Source organism: Castor canadensis, chromosome 7 (genome assembly GCF_047511655.1).
Source record: "Castor canadensis chromosome 7, mCasCan1.hap1v2, whole genome shotgun sequence".
Classification (NCBI taxonomy): domain Eukaryota; kingdom Metazoa; phylum Chordata; class Mammalia; order Rodentia; family Castoridae; genus Castor; species Castor canadensis.
The window spans coordinates 108806430-108827073 of NC_133392.1; the positions used below are offsets into that span (position 1 = coordinate 108806430).

The window sequence follows — 20644 nt, forward strand, 5'->3', positions numbered from 1 at the left end:
CAGACAGCATGAGCTCTGTAAATCAAAAATTTTGCTGAGATGCTGTAGCCACACTTGGCAGATTAAAAAGCAGAAAGAGGAATCAGGGCTTCGACACACTGAACCCCAAGCCTGTACAAAGCTTCTCCACACCACATTACATTGAGAAAAAAAGGAGGGCTCCTGCACTGCCAGATGCTGGCTCCAAACCTGCTTGGGAGATATCCAGCAGACCAACAGGTAAGCAAATAAGCGGCAACACAGTATTCCCACAGTCAGCCCTGGGATAAACCAGCATAGCCCCTGGACAGACTGACCCTCTGCCCCACAAAAAGAACAAAACCTGAAAAATAAACAAGGAGCTGAAAAAATGCAACAGAGGGGGTGGGGTGCTGTAAGTGCACCAAAGAAGGCGTGGGGTGGGGGGGTCAAGGAGCTGATCTCTGCTCAAACTTTCAGTAAACAAAGACTGACTGGAAAGGGAGAAGGGCCAACAGTGGGCAGGTGATAAGCCACTGCTTGAAACAGGGCAGATAGCAGTCCACAAAGCTCATCTCCTGAGCCAGTGAGCAACATCTAAAGTCAAATGAAGTTGCAAAACAGAAAAACAATCAGCAAACCAGCATAACATGCTGACAGCAGGGAGCCAGCCGATGGATCTCTGACCTTGCCCCAGAGGAAGGGGCCAAGGCAAAAGCAGAATGGCTGGTGAACCACAGAGCTGATCTCTGGAACCTGAGGACAAGCCACACCTCACTGAGGGAGGAGCTGACTAAGCAGCTGCCACTGAAAGATGACAAAAAAATACTGCTGAGGTTCCCAAACCACCTGGAGAGACTAAGACAGATCTTCTGTTTAAATACCAACACTGGACTGGATGATGAAGGAGTAACACAAGAACTACTAAGACTGAAATTCTATTGTTCCTGAACCTAGAATTTTTTTATGTGGTTTTTTGTTTGTTTTGTTCCCTGTTTGTTTGTCCACCACCTCTCCCTGTTGATTTCTTTGGTTTCCTTTTTTTCTTTTCTCTTTTTCTCTTGCTTTCTTTGTTTTGCTAGTTGTACAATTGTAAGTTACCTAATACTAAATTACACAAAGACCAGGGACAGAAATGGCACCAAGTGGAGCAATGGGAAGATGAAAAAGGGATGGAAACCATTCTCCCCCTAACTACAGATTAATACAGGATTCAGAGGGAAATGAAGAAAATGGATGCCCAGTATCAGACTCCAACAAAACAAAGATAAACTATACCAAGGAACCAAATGAAGCCCACAAGAACAATCTGAAAGAAGAAATCTTGCAAGTAATTAATGAGAATTTCATGGAGCTGTTACTAGACATGGTCAACCAAAACATACAAGGGGAACTCAAGAAATTCCAAGACAACATTAGATCAAGGGCAAACACAGCAAGGGGATTGGACTTTGAGCACATGATAAAAGCTTTAGCACACAAGGGAGGGGTGGGGATAGGTAAGACACCTAAAAAATTAGTTAGCATTTGTTGCCCTTAATGCAGAGAAACTAAAGCAGATACCTTAAAAGCAACTGAGGCCAATAGGAAAAGGGGACCAGGAACTAGAGAAAAGGTGAGATAAAAAAGAATTAACCTAGAAGGTAACATACACGCACAGGAAATTAATGTGAGTCAACTCCCTGTATAGCTATCCTTATCTCAACCAGCAAAAACCCTTGTTCCTTCCTATTATGGCTTATACTCTCTCTACAACAAAATTAGAAATAAGGGCAAAATAGTTTCTGCTGGGTATTGAGGGGGTAGGGGGGAGAGGGATGGGGCGGAGTGGGTGGTAAGGGAGGGGGTGGGGGCAGGGGGGAGAAATGACCCAAGCCTTGTATGCACATATGAATAATAAAAAAAAATTCCAAGACAACAAAAATAAAGAATATGAGAAGACACAAAAACAAATAAATGAACTCACAGGAAACTTATATAAACACCAAAGTGAAACAGAGAACACCATAAATAGAGAGAAAAATGAATTAAGGACAAAAATTTACAATATTAAAGAGAAAGTAACCCACAATATGGAAAACCTCAGAAAAAAGAATGTAACAGAAGGCCACTCCAGCAGACTAGAACAAACAGAAGACATAATCTCAGAACTTGAAGATGAAATGGAAATTAAAGGAAAAACTGAAGAGCTATTAGTCAAACAACTCAAAACTTGTGAAAGGAATATTCAAGAACTCACTGACTCCATCAAAAGACCAAAACTAAGAATAATGGGCATTGAAGAAGGAGAAGAGGTGAAAGCAAAAGGAATCCATAATATATTCAACAAAATAATAACAGAAAATTACCCAAATCTAGAGAAAACTACGCCCATTCAGGTACAGGAAGCCTCCAGGACACCAAACAGACCTGACCAAAATAGAACTACCCCATGACATAGTATCATTAAAACAACAAGCACAGAGAATACAGAAAGAATATTGCAGGCTGTAACAGAGAAAAACAACATACAAAGGTAAATCCATCAAAATCACAACAGATTTCTCAACAGAAACCTTAAAATCAAGAGCATGGAGTGAGGTACTCCGGGCACTGAATGAAAATAACTTCAACCATAGGATTCTCTACCCAGCAAAACTATCATTCAAAATAAATGGAGCAATAAAAGTCTTCCATGATAAGCAGAAACTAAAACAATATATAACCACCAAGCTACTGTTACAAAAGATTCTTCAAGGAATTCTGCACATAGAAAATGAAAGCAATCAAAACCATGAAAGGACAGGCAGCACAAAACCACAGGAGAAGAAAAGACAAGAAAGAAGAGAATAACATTAATTCAGCTGCACACAATCAAACCCTTAAACAACTAAGACAACTAAATGACAGGAAACACACATAACTATCAATACTAGCACTGAACATTAACAGACTTAACTCCCCCATCGAAAGACACTGTTTGGCAAACTGGATTAAAAAAGAAGATCCAACAATCTGTTGCTTACAGAAGACCCATCTCATTGACAGAAATAAGCACTGGCCTAGGGTAAAAAGCCGAGAGAAGATTTACCAAGCCAATGGACCCCAAAAACAGGCAAGAGTAGCAATACTTATCTCAGACAAAGTAGACTTCAAGCTTACATCAATCAAATGAGATAAAGGACACTCCATACTAATAAAAGGGGAAATACACCAAAAGGAAATAACAATTATCAACCTATATGCACCCAACGTCAATGCATCCAATTTCATCAAACATACTCTGAAGGACATAAAAACATATATAGACTCCAACATAGTGATAGTGGGAGAATTTAATACTTCCCTATCACTAATAGATAGGTCATCCAAACAAAAAATCAATAAAGAAACCCAAGAACTAAATCACACCATAGATCAAATGGACCTAGATAATGTTTACAGAATATTTCATCCAACTTCTGCACAACATACATTCTTCTCAGCAGCCCATGGAACCTTTTTCAAAATTGATCATATCTTAGGGCACAAAGCAAGCCTCAGCTAATATAAGAAAATAGAAATAATCCCATGCATTCTATCGGTTCACAATGCATTAAAACTAGAACTCAACAACAAAACAACAGTAAAAAGCATGTAAACAATTGGAAGCTAAACAGCACATTGCTCAATGATCAATGGGTCATTGATGAAATAAAAGAGGAAATAAAAAGATTCCTGGAAGTTAATGAAAATGAAAACAGGACCTTCCAGAACCTATGGGACACAGCAAAGACAGTCCTAAGAGGAAAGTTTATAGCCATGAGTGTATACATTAAAAAGACAGAGAGATCTCAAATCAATGACCTAATGCTACATCTCAAACTCCTAGAAAAACAGTAACAAACAAATCTCAAAACAAGCAGAAGGAGAGAAATAACAAAAATAAGGGCTGAAACTAATGAAATAAAAATTAGCAAAGAAACAAAACATACAAAGAATCAATGAAACAAAAAGCTGGCTCTTTGAAAAAATAAATAAGATTGACAGACACCTGGCAAATCTGACTATAATGAGGAAAGAAAAACTCCAAATCAGTAAAATCAGAAATGCAAAAGGGGAGATAACAAACACCATGGAAATCATCAGACACTACTATGAGAGCCTATACTCTAATAAATTTGAAAATCTTGAAGAAATGGACAGAGTTCTAGAAACTTACAGCTACCCAAAACTGAACCAAGAGGATGTTAATCACCTGAATATATCTATAACACAAAAAGAAATTGAAGCAGCAATCAAGAGTTTCCCAAAAAATAAAAAGTCCAGGACCTGATGGATTCTCTGCTGAATTCTATCAGACCTTTAAAGAAGAACTAACACCAACCCTCCTTAAACTGTTCCACAAAACAGGGAAGAAACACTGCCTAACGCATTTTATGAAGCCAATATTATTCTCATTGCAAAACCCAACAAAGACACCTCTAAAAAGGAGAACTACAGGCCAATTCCTTATTGAATATTGACGCAAAAATCTTTAATAAAATAATGGCAAACAGAATCCAACAACACGTCAGAAAGATCATAACCATGACTAGGTTGGCTTCATCCCAGGGATACAGGGATGGTTCAACATATGCAAATCTATAAATGTAAGAGAGCACATCAATAGAAGCAAAGAAAAAAACAACTTGATCATCTCAATAAATGCAGAAAAAGTCTTTGACAAGATCCAATACCACTTCATGATAAAAGCTCTAAGAAAATTAGGAATAAAAGGAATGTACCTCAACATTGCAAAGGCTAGATATAACAAATCTACAGCCAACATCATACTTAATGGTGAAAAACTGACACCATTTCCCATAAAATCAGGAACAAGACACTATCCCCACTCCTATTCAACATAGTACTGGAATTTCTAACCAGAGCAATTAGGCAAGAAGAAGAAATAAAAGGCATACAAATAAGTAAAGAAACTGTCAAAATATCCCTATTTGCAGACAATATGATCCTATACCTTAAAGACCCAAAAAACTCTACCCAAAAACTCTTAGACACTATAAACAGCTACAGCAAGGTGGCAGGATACAAAATGAACTTATAAAAATCATTAGGTTTTCTATACACCAACAACGAACAAACTGAGAAGGAATATATGCAAACAATTCCATTTACAATAGCCTCAAAAAAAATCAAATACCTACAAGTAAATTTCACAAAGGATGTGAATGATCTCTACAAGGAGAACTACAAACCCCTGAAGAAAGAGATCGAGGAAGACTACAGAAGATGGAAAGATCTCCAGTGCTCATGGATAGGTAGAATCAACATAGTAAAAATGGCTATACTACCAAAAGCAATCTACATGTTTAATGCAATTCCCATCAAAATCCCAATGACTTTCATCACAGAGATTGAAAAATCTACTCCAAAGTTCACTTGGAAACACAAGAGACTGTGACTAGCCAAGGCAATACTCAACAAAAAGAGCAATGCTGGAAATGTCACAATACCTGACTTCAAACTATATTACAAAGCAATAGCATTAAAAACAGCATGGTACTGGCACAAAAACAGCCATGAAGATCAGTGGAACAGAATAGAGTACCCAGATATGAATCCACACAACTATACCCACCTCATTTTTGACAAAGATGCCAAAAACATACGAAGGAGAAAAGACAGCCTCTTCAACAAATGTTTGTGGGAAAAGTGGTTATCCATCTGTAAGAAACTGAAACTAGATCCATGTCTATCACCCTGTATTAGAATCAACTCAAAATGGATCAAGGACGTAAAGATCAGACCTGAAACTCTGAAGTTACTACAGGAAGGGGCAGGAAACACTCTGGAAGTAATAGGTATAGGCAAGGACTTCCTCAATAGAATCCCAGCAGCTCAGCAACTAAGAGAAAGGATGGACAAATGGGACTTCATAAAATTAAAAAGATTCTGCACAAGAAAAGAAATTGTCTCTAAACTGAAGAGACTGCCCACAGAGTGGGAGAAAATATTTGCCAGCTATACATCAGACAAGGGACTGATAACCAGAATATACAGGGAACTTAAGAAACTAAACTCTCCTAAAAATCAATGAAACAATTAAGGAATGGGCAGCTGAACTAAACAGAACTTTCTCAAAAGAAGAAATTCAAATGGCCAAAAAACACATGAAAAAATGCTCACCATCTCTAGCCATAAAGCAAATGCAAATCAAAACCACACTAAGATTCCACCTCACCCCTGTTAGAATAGCCATCATCAAAAACACCACCAACAACAAGTGCTGGTGATGATGTGGAAAAAAAGGACCCCTAATCCACTGCTGGTGGAAATGCAAGCTAGTGCAACTACTCTGGAAAGAAATATGGAGGCTTCTTAAAAATCTGAACATAGATCTGCCATATAATCCAGCAATCCCGCTCCTGGGGATGTACTCAAAGGAATGCAACTCAGGTTACTTTAGAGGCACCTGCACACCCATGTTTATTGCAGCACTTTTCACAATAGCCAAGTTATGGAAACAGCCAAGATGTCCCACTATTGATACATGGATCAAGAAAATGTGGTATTTATACACAATGGAGTTTTACTCAGCCATGAAGAAGAATGAAATCTTATCATTTGCAGGTACATGGATGGAACTGGAGAACATCATCCTGAGTGAGGTCAGTCAGGCTCAGAAGACCAACAATTGTATGTTCCCTCTTATATGCAGACTTTAGATCTAGGGCAAATGCAGCAATGTTGTTGGACTTGGGTCACATGATAAGGGAAGAGCACATACAGGTGGAATGGAGATAGGTAGGAAACCCAAATCATGAAAGTGTTTGATGTCCCCACTGCAGAGGAACTAATACAGAAACCTGAAAGCGACAGAGGTCAATGTAGGAAGAGGATCAGGAACCAGTGAAAAGGTCAATTAGAAATGAGTTAACTTTGGTTGTAACACACTTGTGCATGGAAGCAATACTAGGTCTCTCTCTGTATAGCTATCTTTATCTCAAGTAGCAAAAACTCTTTGTCTCTCTTATTATTGCTTATGTCTTCTCTTCAACAAAATTGGAGAAAAGGGCAGAATAGGTTCCATTTGGAAGCAAGGAGGGTAGGAGGGGAGAGGGAGGGGGTGGGGTGGAGGGGGGAGAAATGGCCCAAACAATATATGCACATGTGAATAAATGAATAAAAAATTTGTAGTTTTATCATAGCAGTCATCATCAATCACAAGAGTAGTCTTCCTGGAGATAATCTTATCATCCTTAATGGTTTTCCCTTCTTTGAGACAGTCTCCTAATGTCTATGATAAGAAATGCAAAACTGTAGCAAGGGTGTATACATAGATACTTGGTTTCTGGTCATAATACTATACACATGCATATCTATTATATGCATAATATAGATGCATATATATACTAAACTCTAGCATGCACACATACCCATATATATACATGTGTATACATATGCACTATTTTATCTCCCTTTCTCTTACCTATACACAGATCCCCTGGTTCTTCTTTCTTAGTATTTTTAGTCAATTTTCTTTTTCAACTCCTCCCCAAACCTGCCCCTTCTGACCCTCTAAAAATTTTATAATTTCTGTAATTATAGTTAATTGTTTGCATTCAGTACTTGCATTGCACTTAACTTACTATTTGCTTCTAGAAATTAGCTCCCAGATGCAAAACAGTGAATGCATTCTATTCTTATTTCATCATACTAAGTCTGCTATCAAGGGTATTTGTGTTCTGAAAGTATCTAAAGTCAGGCTCATGGTTCCCTTACGTATACCCACAGACCCAAGCAGAGCATACTGCAGGCATTAGAGGCTTTTGTGCTCACTGTTCCCTTGGCCAGAAATATTCTTTCCCAGCTTTTCATGGGGCTTATGCTCTCACTTCTCCTCCCATAAACACCATATCTTCACCAATCAATGATTCTTTGTACCACTGACCAAAACTTCATTTTTTCCATATAGCTCTAATCAGAGCAGGAAATATTTTATAATTTGTTAATCTACTTGTATCCTTTTCTCTGTAGTGCAAGCTCCAAGTGGACAAGGACTTTATGCTCTTTCCTGATGAATCTCTAGAACCTAGAACCATATTTGACACATTATAGGTGCAAATTAATATTAGGTGTATGCTTAAATCACCAAATAAAAGTTTGCTGAGTTAAAATAAATAAAAATATAAGAAAACATGCCTGAGTTAAGGCTAAAAACTTCCTCTAAGAATAAGGTACATAAAATATATTCTGCTAAATTTCTGTTTCTACAGTGAGGCAGTAGATACCATGTAAAACATTCAACATGACCTTCTGCACAGGGCTTGAGAAGTTTAAAGTCATAAGTTAGCACTGTCCACCAGAAACAAGGGGCAAACCAGAAATGGGAGCCAAATGTGCCATTTTAAAATTTTCACAAAGTCACATTAAAAAGTAAAAAGAATCATGTTAATTTTATTTTAATAATACATTTTCTTGACATACAATATAAACATGCAATCAATATCAAAAGCAATTTCTGACATTTTTTCCTTTTTTTAAATATTTGCATCATGTATTTGAAACCCAAAATCTATTTTACGCTTACAGCAGATCTCCATCCAGACTACTACTTGTAATGACCACATGTGGCTAGAGGCTGCCATATTGGATAGGGTAAATCTAGGTAATGTTTATCTACTCTGATTCTGGTGAGATTAATAACATGAAATGTGTTCCTTTTTGGCATATTCTCGCAATCACCTTCCCTTGTCTTTTGACTGTGACAATCATTCCTTCAGGGAGAATCAGGGTTAAATCTGTAAGGAAACAATGAGAAAAAAAATAGAATGTCCATCCTTAATGGACATTGCTCAGTTTAATCTTTAAAAAAATCAGAGAGTCTTGTAACACATGGTACATCAATAGTTTTAAGGGACAATCCCAAATTTTCTTTCTTCTTGATTTTTAAAAAGAAAGAGGATTTGTAAATTCCTAAAGATTCCCTGAAGATGTTCTAAGGAGAGCATGGAAATCTGAACATAACTTTTTGCCACTGGAGTAACAAATTAAGCTATAACAAGGTAAATTCCCTCCTGGCCCAGGAACAGGGAAAGGAGACAAAAGAAAGGTAATATTGTCCTCGGTGATTGAGAATAGAGCAGGCTATCTAGGTCTCTCAATACAGAAGAATAGAAAAGGCAGTGGCACAGGATTGTGTTTTGGATGAAAGATACAAAGCAGCATACTTAATCTGTGTCCTTGGGCATTTGAGTCCCAGAAGTTCCCTCAAGTCTGAAGGCGACAGAGAAGGAAACTGAGAAAAGGCTGCAGCATGAGACAAAGGGACCATGGCGTCCAGGGAGCGAGCACTCTAAGGTAAGGGCTGAACTGTAAGCTAAGCTGAGTCTTTTAAGTGACCAAAGTTCTAGTGAGAGGTAAGGTGAAGAACCTAGGAAGTTGGAGAGAAATTTAAACTTTCAATGAACTGAGAAGGTGTCCTGCTCACATTGAGAGCAATTATCCCCTGCCACCTTGCCCAAGAGGCACTGGACCAAGATAGACACTAACAATGAAAGCCCCAGGAAAATGAGCTATTCCTCAACTGGACACCAGTAGGAACTAGTAGAAAAGCTAAATCCAAGACAAGGACAATACACCTCTTATTCTCCCTTTACCATAGTGTAATTGAATGTTAAGCTCCCCCACTTTGCCCATGTGCCATGTAATTAAAAAGAAGAAGTAAGAACTGAGTGAAATTCTGCAAGACTGGGCATTTCCCAAGGTTCCATCTGGCATTAATTATCAGTTCAAGTCCCTCCCAGCCCCTATTCATGACATAGGAGCTTAATGGTAAAATGAGTTATTACAAAAAGCAAAGAAATTGCTTCTTATGCTTTCTTCCCTCCCTACTTTCTTTTTACATATCTGATTAATGGTATGTGATTTTTAGCTCAATTATGGAAAAAAAACTGCATAAAGACTGTACAATTAAAGACACACTAATGGGGACCAGGTCAATTGAAAGCAAAGAAATAATTAGTTGCAACTGATCAAAATCCAAAGCTATGAAGACAGTGAATCTGTATACCTCTTCGAATGATTCAATTAGGGTTTTCAAATACAATGTACATACTTACACACTCTGGGATCTTGTTAAAATAGAGTCTAATTTGTAAGTCTGAGGTGTGGGTTGAAATGCTACATTTCTAATAAACACCTAGGTGAGGCTAATGCTGCTATCCTGAGGACCACACTTCCATAGTAAGGGTCTAGAGACATGCACATCCCAAGCATAGGGCATTCAAGGGTTAGGTGCATGTTGATACAAGTGTGGAGGAAAGTCATCAAATGATGGAGAACACAGGCAGTGCAGAAGGAGGAATTAACTAAGAGTTAGGATGTGATCACAAACTCGTGATTGGTGGTTTTGGGAGTGAAAACTGCAAACAGCAACTCAGCATATCTGCAATCTGTGGAGAGGAAGAATTATTTTTGCTGCACCCCTCCAGAAAGTGGATCCTGGCTCTGGCTGTGTCCATGTCTTCGTATCACTTAGTTGCAGACTGGTAGCATTAAACATTCTGCCTTTGGATGAGTGAAGTGTAGGCGGAACAAAGAGTAGGAGGAATAAGGCAACAACACCCTCTGCTACTTACGTCATCCTCTGTTACAGTCATCACACTCCTGCTTTTCTTCATTATAGAAGTGGGAAGTACCCCTCTTAGGACGTCTGCTATTCAGCGCAGTTTGGCTGACAACCGTTAAGACCTACAGGAGAAAAACACACACAAAAGGTACAGCTCTGTATCCTTAGTTAAATAAAAATATGTGGCATATTCTTTAAAATTACATTTGCAATGTGTACAATACATATGTTAAACAAATATCACAATTTATCAAACCAGTTAAGGTTGACATGCTGAGAAAAGAGGTTCAGGAAATACAAAACTCCAAGAAATTGGTGCAGAGCAGTTTGGGAGGAGAGAATAAGAATAGAGGGTAACAATTATGCTCCTAAATAATCAATAATAATAGTGCATTTGTGTAAGAACTTATAGTTTACAAAGTACTTTCCAGTAAAATATTTCATGTTATCCCTAATAACATATGCAAGATTATTTCCGTGGCTTTTTTATTCCTAGTGAGAGAAGAGAGGATCAGAAAAATTATTTGGTCAAGGCAATACAGCTAAAATATTCAGAATTTAAAGAATATGACTCATTGAGAGTGTCAAAAAATAAAAGGAAAAGAAAAGTAGGCCAATACTAAACCATTTATGTGAGAGCAAAATATCCTAATCTCAGTTTTTACCAACAGTTTAAGACATCTCACATAAGAAAGCATTCATCATGGATAGTTATCAGAATCTCCTGATTTAAATCACAAGTCTAGCCACTCTGAGGCAAAGATGATGCAGTTTTGGAAGATACAGAGAGCCTCAATAAAATGACTCAGAATTTGAGGCTGTACCTGGTTGGTTTAAGAAGATTCAGGCTACTAAAATAGAACCAAACTTAAAGTCATTCATAATAGGTGAACATGAAAAATTCCAAGAATGTAACTGGAAATATATGTACTATAGAAATTATCAAGTTCAGAAAATGTTAACTTGTATGGTGACTTCATAAGATCTTAGTATCAAAAATGTCCTGAATTGTGATGAGCTCAAGAATGGGACTGGACATTTTGGCTCACACCCATAATCCCAGCTACTTAGGAGGCAGAGAGCAAGAGAATCACAGTTTAAGGACAGCAGGGCAGAATAGTGAGACTCCCCCCACCAACAAAATAAGCCAGGTGTGGTGGTACATATCTGTAGTCCCAGCTACATCAGAGGCATAGATAGGAGAATTGTGGTCTGAGGTTGATCCCAGGCAAAAAATGTGAGACCCTTACCCAAAACATAACTAAAGCCAAAAAGGGCTAGAAGTGTGGCTCAAGTGGTAGAGTGCTTGCCTAGCAAGCATGAGGCCTTGAGTACAAACCTCAGTATAGCCAAAAAGAAAAAAAAGCAACTATATGTTCCTCATTCTGCACATGTAAATTCTTAATATGTGCCTGATTTGAAAAATCAGCATGTTTACCGTGAAGATATATATAGATTAAGAGTGTGATGGAAGAAGATTAAGCAGTGGCATTGCACCATCACCCAGGAAACCAGGGTTGAATTTCTAACACATAATTTCATTATATTATGCAGGAGTTGGCAGTGAAACAGAAGGAGAGTGGGGGTGCGGAGAAGCTTTGTCTTTGCCTTTGCCTTTGTCAAGAACCCCACAGGCTCTTCAGGTGTTTGATTCAATGTGTCAAGGTGGAGCACTTCCTCAGCATACATCCAGGAGTGATTACAAATATTGTGCTCTTCTTATGCTGACTGAACAGCAGTAGGTAGAAGTTTAAAGCTTTTACAGTGAGGCTGCTTGGATCCAAACAAAAGTAGATAAGAGATATTTTATCACAGAGCTTCATTCAGTGTACCTATAGGGCTTACCTGAAAAAAATTCTATATTCCTAAGTTAAAAAAATTAAATGAAAACAAAATTCAGTCAGGTGTGGTGGTGCACACCTGTAATCCCAGTTACTTGGGAGGTAGAGATAGGAGTACTGTGGTGCAAGGCAGCTGGGTAAAAGCAGGAGATCTAAAAAACAAACTAAAGAAAAAAGAAAAAATGGAGAGGGATGGGAATGTGGTCGAGCACTTCCCTAGCAAGTGGGGGGCCCCCAATACCAAACTGTCACAGTACCATAACTTTAAAAAAGAAAGATTCAGATTTAGTCCTAAATGCAGGATATTGAACTATATATACTAATAGCAATAACTCTGAAAGCATGTACATGGACAAAATATTAAAGAAGCTATGTGAAATGTTAACAGTGGAAGACTCGTATGGGTTATAGGAAATTTTTTCTATTAAATAATGAATTGATTGTGTTTAAATGGAGATAATGTAGAACTATACAGTGTTCAAAATATAGAAAGGAGTTTAATATGGCAAGTATGACACATATAGAAAGATGCTATGGTACAGAAATTTATTCCAAGGGAATATCAGTAAATCTTTTTGAAAAGCACGAGTACTTTTGTGAGGGCTTAGCCATGGAAATAATTTTTATATTTTATGATTCTTTGAGTGTGAGAATTTACTGGAAAAACTCATGTGCCTTCAGTCAGGTTCTTGTCCTGCCTAGGAAAAAGCAGAATTGGAAGTTACAAGGCAATTTCCAATGGTTCTACAATAAAATACATTGCTTTCATATTCAGGGGGGAAAAAAGGCCAACATCTATTACTTAAGACAAGGAAAAACAAAGCAGGAAAGATGGATTATCTTCTGGATGTTATCATCTGCCCCTCCAAATATACTTGCTTCTCGTCTCCATTCTGCTGTGTACCCTGGGAGGCTGGTCCTCAGGGATTGTGTCCAGGGTCCCTCTTGCATTCTAGCTCCTGGTGTGTTTAGCCAATGGGAGAAGTTGCAGAGGACTATGAGGCAGGAGGAAAGAGAGGACCCTCTCTGTTGGCTGTGGAATCACCATGGCTGAAGTCCTCACTCCAAGCCCATAGCCACTACAAGCTCCCTCTTTAGGAGTAGAACTTGCAGCAGCTTCCCACTGTTGCTAGTTTAATGGTGGTTACTGCCCCTTTTTGGTTAGTCTCAACTCTATCCATACAATTTGTAAATAGTACCTCCATCAATCTGCCACTCCCGTTAGGAATGCAATCTGTTTCTTGTGAGGATCCTGACTGATGAGAGACTTGCTCTCAAATCTTTACAAAGCTAGAGGGCAATTTAAAAATACCTAGCCTCATTGTCTAACACAGAGAGTGACAAAAGTAAAGCATCCATAAATAGTTGTTCAAAGAGTAAATGAGTGAGTGAAATCTTGGAGAGATTCTGGAGACACATTTTGCAGGCAAAATCACTGAGAAAAGGCATAACTTTGACCCCTCCACACCTCCAGCCAGCGCAGAGAATCTCCACTTCGTGTTAAACGGAGAAACCAGGAGGGCCCCTGGGCCACCAGTCACCGGTGCCCAGACTGCTTGGGAAGATGCGAACCAGGTGAGCTTCACGGTACCACGGTACTCCCACAGACAAGCCTGGGCCAGAGCAGCATAGCCCCCTGGACAGACTGACCTCCACCCGGGAAAAAAAGAGAAACTGAGTAATAAGCAATAAGAACAAATAAGACAAGCAAGAAAGAGGGTGGGGCGCACTGAGCGCCAAAGATTGGGGGAAGGGAATCCTTCCCAGGACTGTAAATAAACAAGCCGGGCAGGCCAGAGAGCCTCTGGTGGGAGCAGGGGCACGCGCCCAGCAACCAGGATCGGGAAAGCTTGTGAGAGTGGCGGAGGGAGGAAAACTCCACAGGAGAAGAGGGAGACCCACTTTCCACGTGAGCTGTAAACAAACATGGCAGCTGGCAGGAGCAGCAGCACCGCCCAGTAAGCAGGAGCAGGAAAGCTTGTGAAAGCAGAGGTGGGAGGAGAACTGCACAGGAGAGGGGGGAAGACTCACCTCCCACATGAACTGTAAATAAACACGCAGGCCTGAGAACGCAGGTGCAGTGTCACCTTGCCCAGTGCTTGGAAAGGGGAAAGCTTGTAGCAGAGGCTCACACACAGGAGAAATCTGAGCAAACAAAGCCTGCAGGGCCAGGTGAGTGCTAAGCTCACTCCAGAGATCTGCATAAATAACGCCTCCAGCAACAGCAGGCTGACAGCAGCAGACAGGCAAGCCACAGTTGCAGATAACATTCTCATAACTGTCTCCAGACTCTTTTTTTTTCCTTTGTCTCCCTACCTTTGATGAGAGAACAACTGAATTACACCTGCAAGCTGAAAAACTTACTGAAACTGTATTGCATTTGAACTTGGGACACTTGGTGGGCTTTTTTTTTGTGTGGGTGTGTGTAGTTTTGTTCTACTTTATGCGTCCCCTTTGATGAGACAACTACAGAACAACATCTGAGGCACCATCTCCAGGATTGGAGACTGAGACTTCACTGCATTTGAACTTGGAGGTTTTTTGGTTTTTTGGGTTTTTTTAATTTTCTATTTTTTCATTTTATTTTACTACATTTTTATAAATAGATTTTTCTTTCATTTACTTATTTTTTATTTTTATTCTTACCTTTATTTTATTTTTGATTTTCAATCCTCTCTCTGTCTCTCTAATGTCTGTTCAGCTTACTGTCGATTAGTACACTAAAGCTCCCTGTTTATACCTTTGAAATCTTCTTGTCTTATACCTTGTTCTGTTTTCTCCCTCCAGTCTGTGTAATTGTTTTTCCCATTTCTTTAACTTCTTGCTTTCCATCTCAGCTCACCTTTCCATTCTAAATATTACCATTGTTATTCTTACAAGCTAGAAAATACTTAATTGCACACAGTACAGGGACAGTAACAATACCAAAGACAATGATGGGAAGACAGAAAAAACAGGGAAACCAGGTTCCCCACAGCAAAAAATTAGTACAGGAACCAGAGGGGAATGAAGAAAACAGGTACTCAGATCCAGACTCCAAAAAAATGAAGATAAACTATGCCAAAGGACCCAAGGAAGCCCACAAGAATAATTTAAAAGAAGACATACTACAGGTACTCAATGAGAATTTTATAGAGATGATACTGGATAGAGTCAACCAAAATGTACAGGAGACACTCAAGAAATTCCAAGACAACAAAAATAGAGAATTTGAAGAAACAAAAGAAGAAATAAAGGAAACCATAGAAGCACTGTATAAACACCAAAGTGAAAGAGAGAACACAATGAATAAAAAGATAAACGAACTCAGGACAAAAATAGACAACATTAAAGAGGAAACCAGCCAGGATATGGAAAACCTCAGAAAAAAGAATGAAACAGAACTGCAAAACAAAACGGAAGGCCAATCCAGCAGAATAGAACAAACAGAAGACAGAATCTCAGAACTTGAAGATGAAATGGTAATTAAAGGAAAAACCGAAGAACTGTTAATTAAACAACTCAAGACCTGTGAAAAGAAAATGCAAGAACTCACCAACTCCATCAAAAGACCAAACTTGAGAATCATAGTCATCGAAGGAGAAGAGGTGCAAGCAAAAGGAATGTGTAATATATTTAACAAAATAATAACGGAAAATTTCCCAAATCTAGAGAAAGATACACCCATACAGATGCAAGAGGCCTCAAGGACACCAAACAGACCAGATCAAAATAGAACTACTCCACAACATATCATCATTAAAACAACAAGTTCAGAAACTAAGGAAAGAATATTGAAGGCTGTAAGAGAGAAAAAACAAGTAACATACAAAGGTAAGACCATCAAAATCACAGCAGACTTCTCAACTGAAACATTAAAAGCAAGAAGAGCGTGGGGTGAGGTCTTCCTGGCACTGAATGAAAATAACTTCAACCCCAGGATACTCTACCCAGCAAAACTATCATTCAAAATAGATGGAGCAATAAAACTCTTCCATGATAAGCAGAAACTAAAACAATATGTGACCACAAAGCCACCACTACAAAGGATTCTTCAATGGATTCTGCACACAGAAAGTGAAACCCAACTTAACCATGAAAAGACAGGCAGCACCAAACCACAGGAAAAGAAAAAGCAAGACAGTGGAGAGTAACCTCAACTTAGGTACACACAATCCAACCTTCAAACAACTAAGACAACTAAATGGCAGGGATCACCACATACCTATCAGTACTAACGCTTAATGTTAACGGATAAATTCACCCATCAAAAGGCACCGCTTGACGAAATGGATTAAAAAGGAAGATCCAACAATTTGTTGCTTACAGGAGACCCATCTCACTGACAGAAATAAGAATAGGATAAGGATGAAAGGCTGGAAGAAGATTTACCAAGCCAATGGACCCTGAAAACAGGCAGGAGTAGCAATACTTATCTCTGACAAAGTAGACTTCAAACCTACATTGATCAAATGAGAAAAAGAAGGACAGTCCATACTAATAAAAGGGGAAATAGACCAAAAGGAAATAATAATTATCAACCTGTATGCACCCAATGTCAATGCACCCAATTTCATCAAACATACCCTGAAAGACCTAAAAGCATATATAAACGCCAACACAGAGGATGTGGGAGACTTTAACACCCCATTATCATCAATAGATAGGTCATCCAAACAAAAAAATCAATAAAGAAATCTAAGATCTAAAATATGCAATAGATCAAACAGACCTAGTTGATGTCTACAGAACATTTCATCCAACTTCTACTCAATATACATTCTTCTCAGCAGCCCATGGAACCTTCTCCAAAATATATCACATCCTAAGGCACAAAGCAAGTCTCAGCAAATATAAGAAAATAGAAATTATACCGTGCATACTATCTGATCACAATGCAGTAAAAGTAGAACTCAACAACAAAAGTAAAGACAAAAAACATGAAAACAGCTGGAAACTAAATAACTCATTACTTAATGAAGAATGGATCATCGATGAAATAAAAGAGGAAATTAAAAAGTTCCTGGAAGTCAATGAAAATGAAAACACAAGCTACTGGAACCTATGGGATACAGCTAAGGCAGTCCTGAGAGGAAAGTTTATAGCCATGAGTGCATATATTAGAAAGACTGAAAGATCCCAAATCAATGACCTAATGATACATCTCAAACTCCTAGAAAAACGAGAACAAGCAAATCCCAAAACAAATAGAAGGAGAGAAATAATAAAAATAAGAGCTGAAATCAATGAAATAGAAACCAAAAAAACCATACAAAGAATTAATGAAAAAAAAGTTGGTTCTTTGAAAAAATAAACAAGATCGATAGACCCCTGGCAAACCTGACTAAAATGAGGAGAGAAAAAACCCAAATTAGTAGAATCAGGAATGCAAAAGGGGAGATAACAACAAACACCATGGAAGTCCAGGAAATCATCAGAGACTACTTTGAGAACCTATATTCAAATAAATTTGAAAATCTTAAAGAAATGGACAGATTTCTAGATACATATGATCATCCAAAACTGAACCAAGAGGAAATTAATCACCTGAATAGACCTATAACACAAAATGAAATTGAAGCAGCAATCTAGAGTCTCCCCAAAAAGAAAAGTCCAGGACCTGATGGATTCTCTGCTGAATTCTATCAGACCTTTAAAGAAGAACTGATACCAACCCTCCTTAAACTGTTCCACAAAATAGAAAGGGAAGGAAAACTGCCTAACACATTTCATGAAGCCAGTATTACACTTATCCCAAAACCAGGCAAAGATACCTCCAAAAAGGAGAACTATAGGTCAATCTCCTTAATGAACATTGACACAAAAATCCTCAACAAAATAATGGCAAACCGAATTCAGCAACACATCAAAAAGATTATTCACCACGACCAAGTAGGCTTCATCCCAGGGATGCAGGGGTGGTTCAACATACGAAAATCAATAAACATAATAAACCACATTAACAGAAGCAAAGACAAAAACCACTTGATCATCTCAATAGATGCAGAAAAAGCCTTTGATAAGATCCAACACCATTTCATGATAAAAGCTCTAAGAAAACTAGGAATAGAAGGAAAGTACCTCAACATTATAAAAGCTATATATGACAAACCTACAGCCAGCATTATACTTAACGGAGAAAAACTGAAACCATTCCCTCTAAAATCAGGAACCAGACAAGGATGCCCACTATCTCCACTCCTATTCAACATAGTACTGGAATTCCTAGCCAGAGGAATTAGGCAAGAAGAAGGAATAAAAGGAATACAAATAGGTAAAGAAACTGTCAAAATATCCCTATTTGCAGATGACATGATCCTATACCTTAAAGACCCAAAAAATTCTACTCAGAAGCTTCTAGACATCCTCAATAGCTATAGCAAGGTAGCAGGATATAAAATCAACATAGAAAAATCATTAGCATTTCTATACACTAACAGTGAGCAAACTGAAAAAGAATGTATGAAAACAATTCCATTTACAATAGCCTCAAAAAAAATCAAATACCTAGGTGTAAACCTAAGAAAAAATGTGAAAGACCTCTACAAGGAAAACTATACACTTCTGAAGAAAGAGACTGAGGAAGACTATAGAAAGTGGAGAGATCTCCCATGCTCATGGATTGGTAGAATCAACATAGTAAAAATGTCGATACTCCCCAAAGTAATCTACATGTTTAATGCAATTCCCATCAAAATTCCAATGACATTCATTAAAGAGATCAAAAAATCTACTGTGAAATTTATATGGAAACACAGGAAGCCACGAATAGCCAAGGCAATACTCAGTCAAAAAAACAATGCAGGAGGTTTCACAATACCTGACTTCAAACTATATTACAAAGCAGTAGCAATAATAACAGCATGGTACTGGCACAAAAACAGACATGAAGACCAGTGGAACAGAATAGAGGACCCAGATATGAAGCCACAAAACTATAACCAACTTGTCTTTGACAAAGAAGCTAAAAATATACGATGGAGAAATAGCACAGCAACTAAGAGATAGCATAGATAAATGGGACTTCATAAAACTAAAAAGCTTCTGTTCATCAAAAGAAATGGTCTCTAAACTGAAGAGAACACCCACAGACAAAGGACTGATAACCAGAATATATAGGGAACTTAAAAAACTAAATTATCCCAAAACTAATGAACCATAAAGAAATGGGCAAGTGAACTAAACAGAATTTTCTCAAAAGAAGAAACTCAAATGGCCAAAAAACACATGAAAAAATGCTCACCATCTCTAGCAATAAAGGAAATGCAAATTAAAACCACGCTAAGACTCCACCTCACCCCTGTTAGAATAGCTATCATTAGCAACACCACCTACAACAGGTGTTGCTGAGGATGAGGGGAAAAAGGAACCCTCTTACACTGTTGGTGGGAATGTAAACTAGTACAACCACTCTGGAAAAAAATTTGGAGGCTACTTAAAAAGCTAGACATTGATCTACCATTCGATCCAGCAATACCACTCTTGGGGATATACCCAAAAGACTGTGACACAGGTTACTCCAGAGGCACCTGCACACCCATGTTTATTGCAGCACTATTCACAATAGCCAAGTTATGGAAACAGCCAAGATGCCCCACTACTGACGAATGGATTAAGAAAATGTGGTATCTATACACAATGGAATTTTATGCAGCCGTGAGGAACGAAATGTTATCATTCGCTGGTAAATGGATGGAATTGGAGAACATCATTCTGAGTGAGGTTAGCCTGGCCCAAAGGACCAAAAATCATATGTTCTCCCTCATATGTGGACATTAGATCAAGGGCAAACACAACAATGGGATTGGACTTTGAGCACATGATAAAAGCAAGAGCACACAAGGGAGGGGTGAGGATAGGTAAGACACCTAAAAAACTAGCTAGCATTTGTTGCCCTTAACGCAGAGAAACTAAAGCAGATACCTTAAAAGCAGCTGAGGCCAATAGGAAAATGGAACCAGAAACTAGAGAAAAGGTTAGATCAAAAAGAATTAACCTAGAAGGTAACACCCACGCACAGGAAATCAATGTGAGTCAATGCCCTGTATAGCTATCCTTATCTCAACCAGCAAAAACCCTTGTTCCTTCCTATTATTGCTTATACTCTCTCTACAACAAAATTAGAAATAACGGCAAAATAGTTTCTGCTGGGTATTGAGGGGGGGAGAGGGAGGGGGCGGAGTGGGTGGTAAGGCAGGGGGTGGGGGCAGGGGGGAGAAATGAACCAAGCCTTGTATGCACATATGAATAATAAAAGAAAAAAAAGAGTAAACGA

At 38.4% G+C, this 20644-nt stretch overlaps 1 protein-coding gene across 3 annotated transcripts in view; it reads right to left on the minus strand.

Annotated features, from left to right (window-relative positions):
* Window positions 1-20644, minus strand: part of Pde4b (phosphodiesterase 4B) — a 524185-nt gene that overhangs the window by 411669 nt on the left and 91872 nt on the right. For all 3 annotated transcript variants that reach the window (XM_020182734.2, XM_074079857.1, XM_074079856.1), the window contains exon 2: window positions 10560-10671. In XM_020182734.2, the coding sequence (XP_020038323.1) occupies window positions 10560-10601 (42 nt within the window). In that variant the 5' untranslated portion in view covers window positions 10602-10671. The remainder of the gene's footprint in view (window positions 1-10559; window positions 10672-20644) is intronic.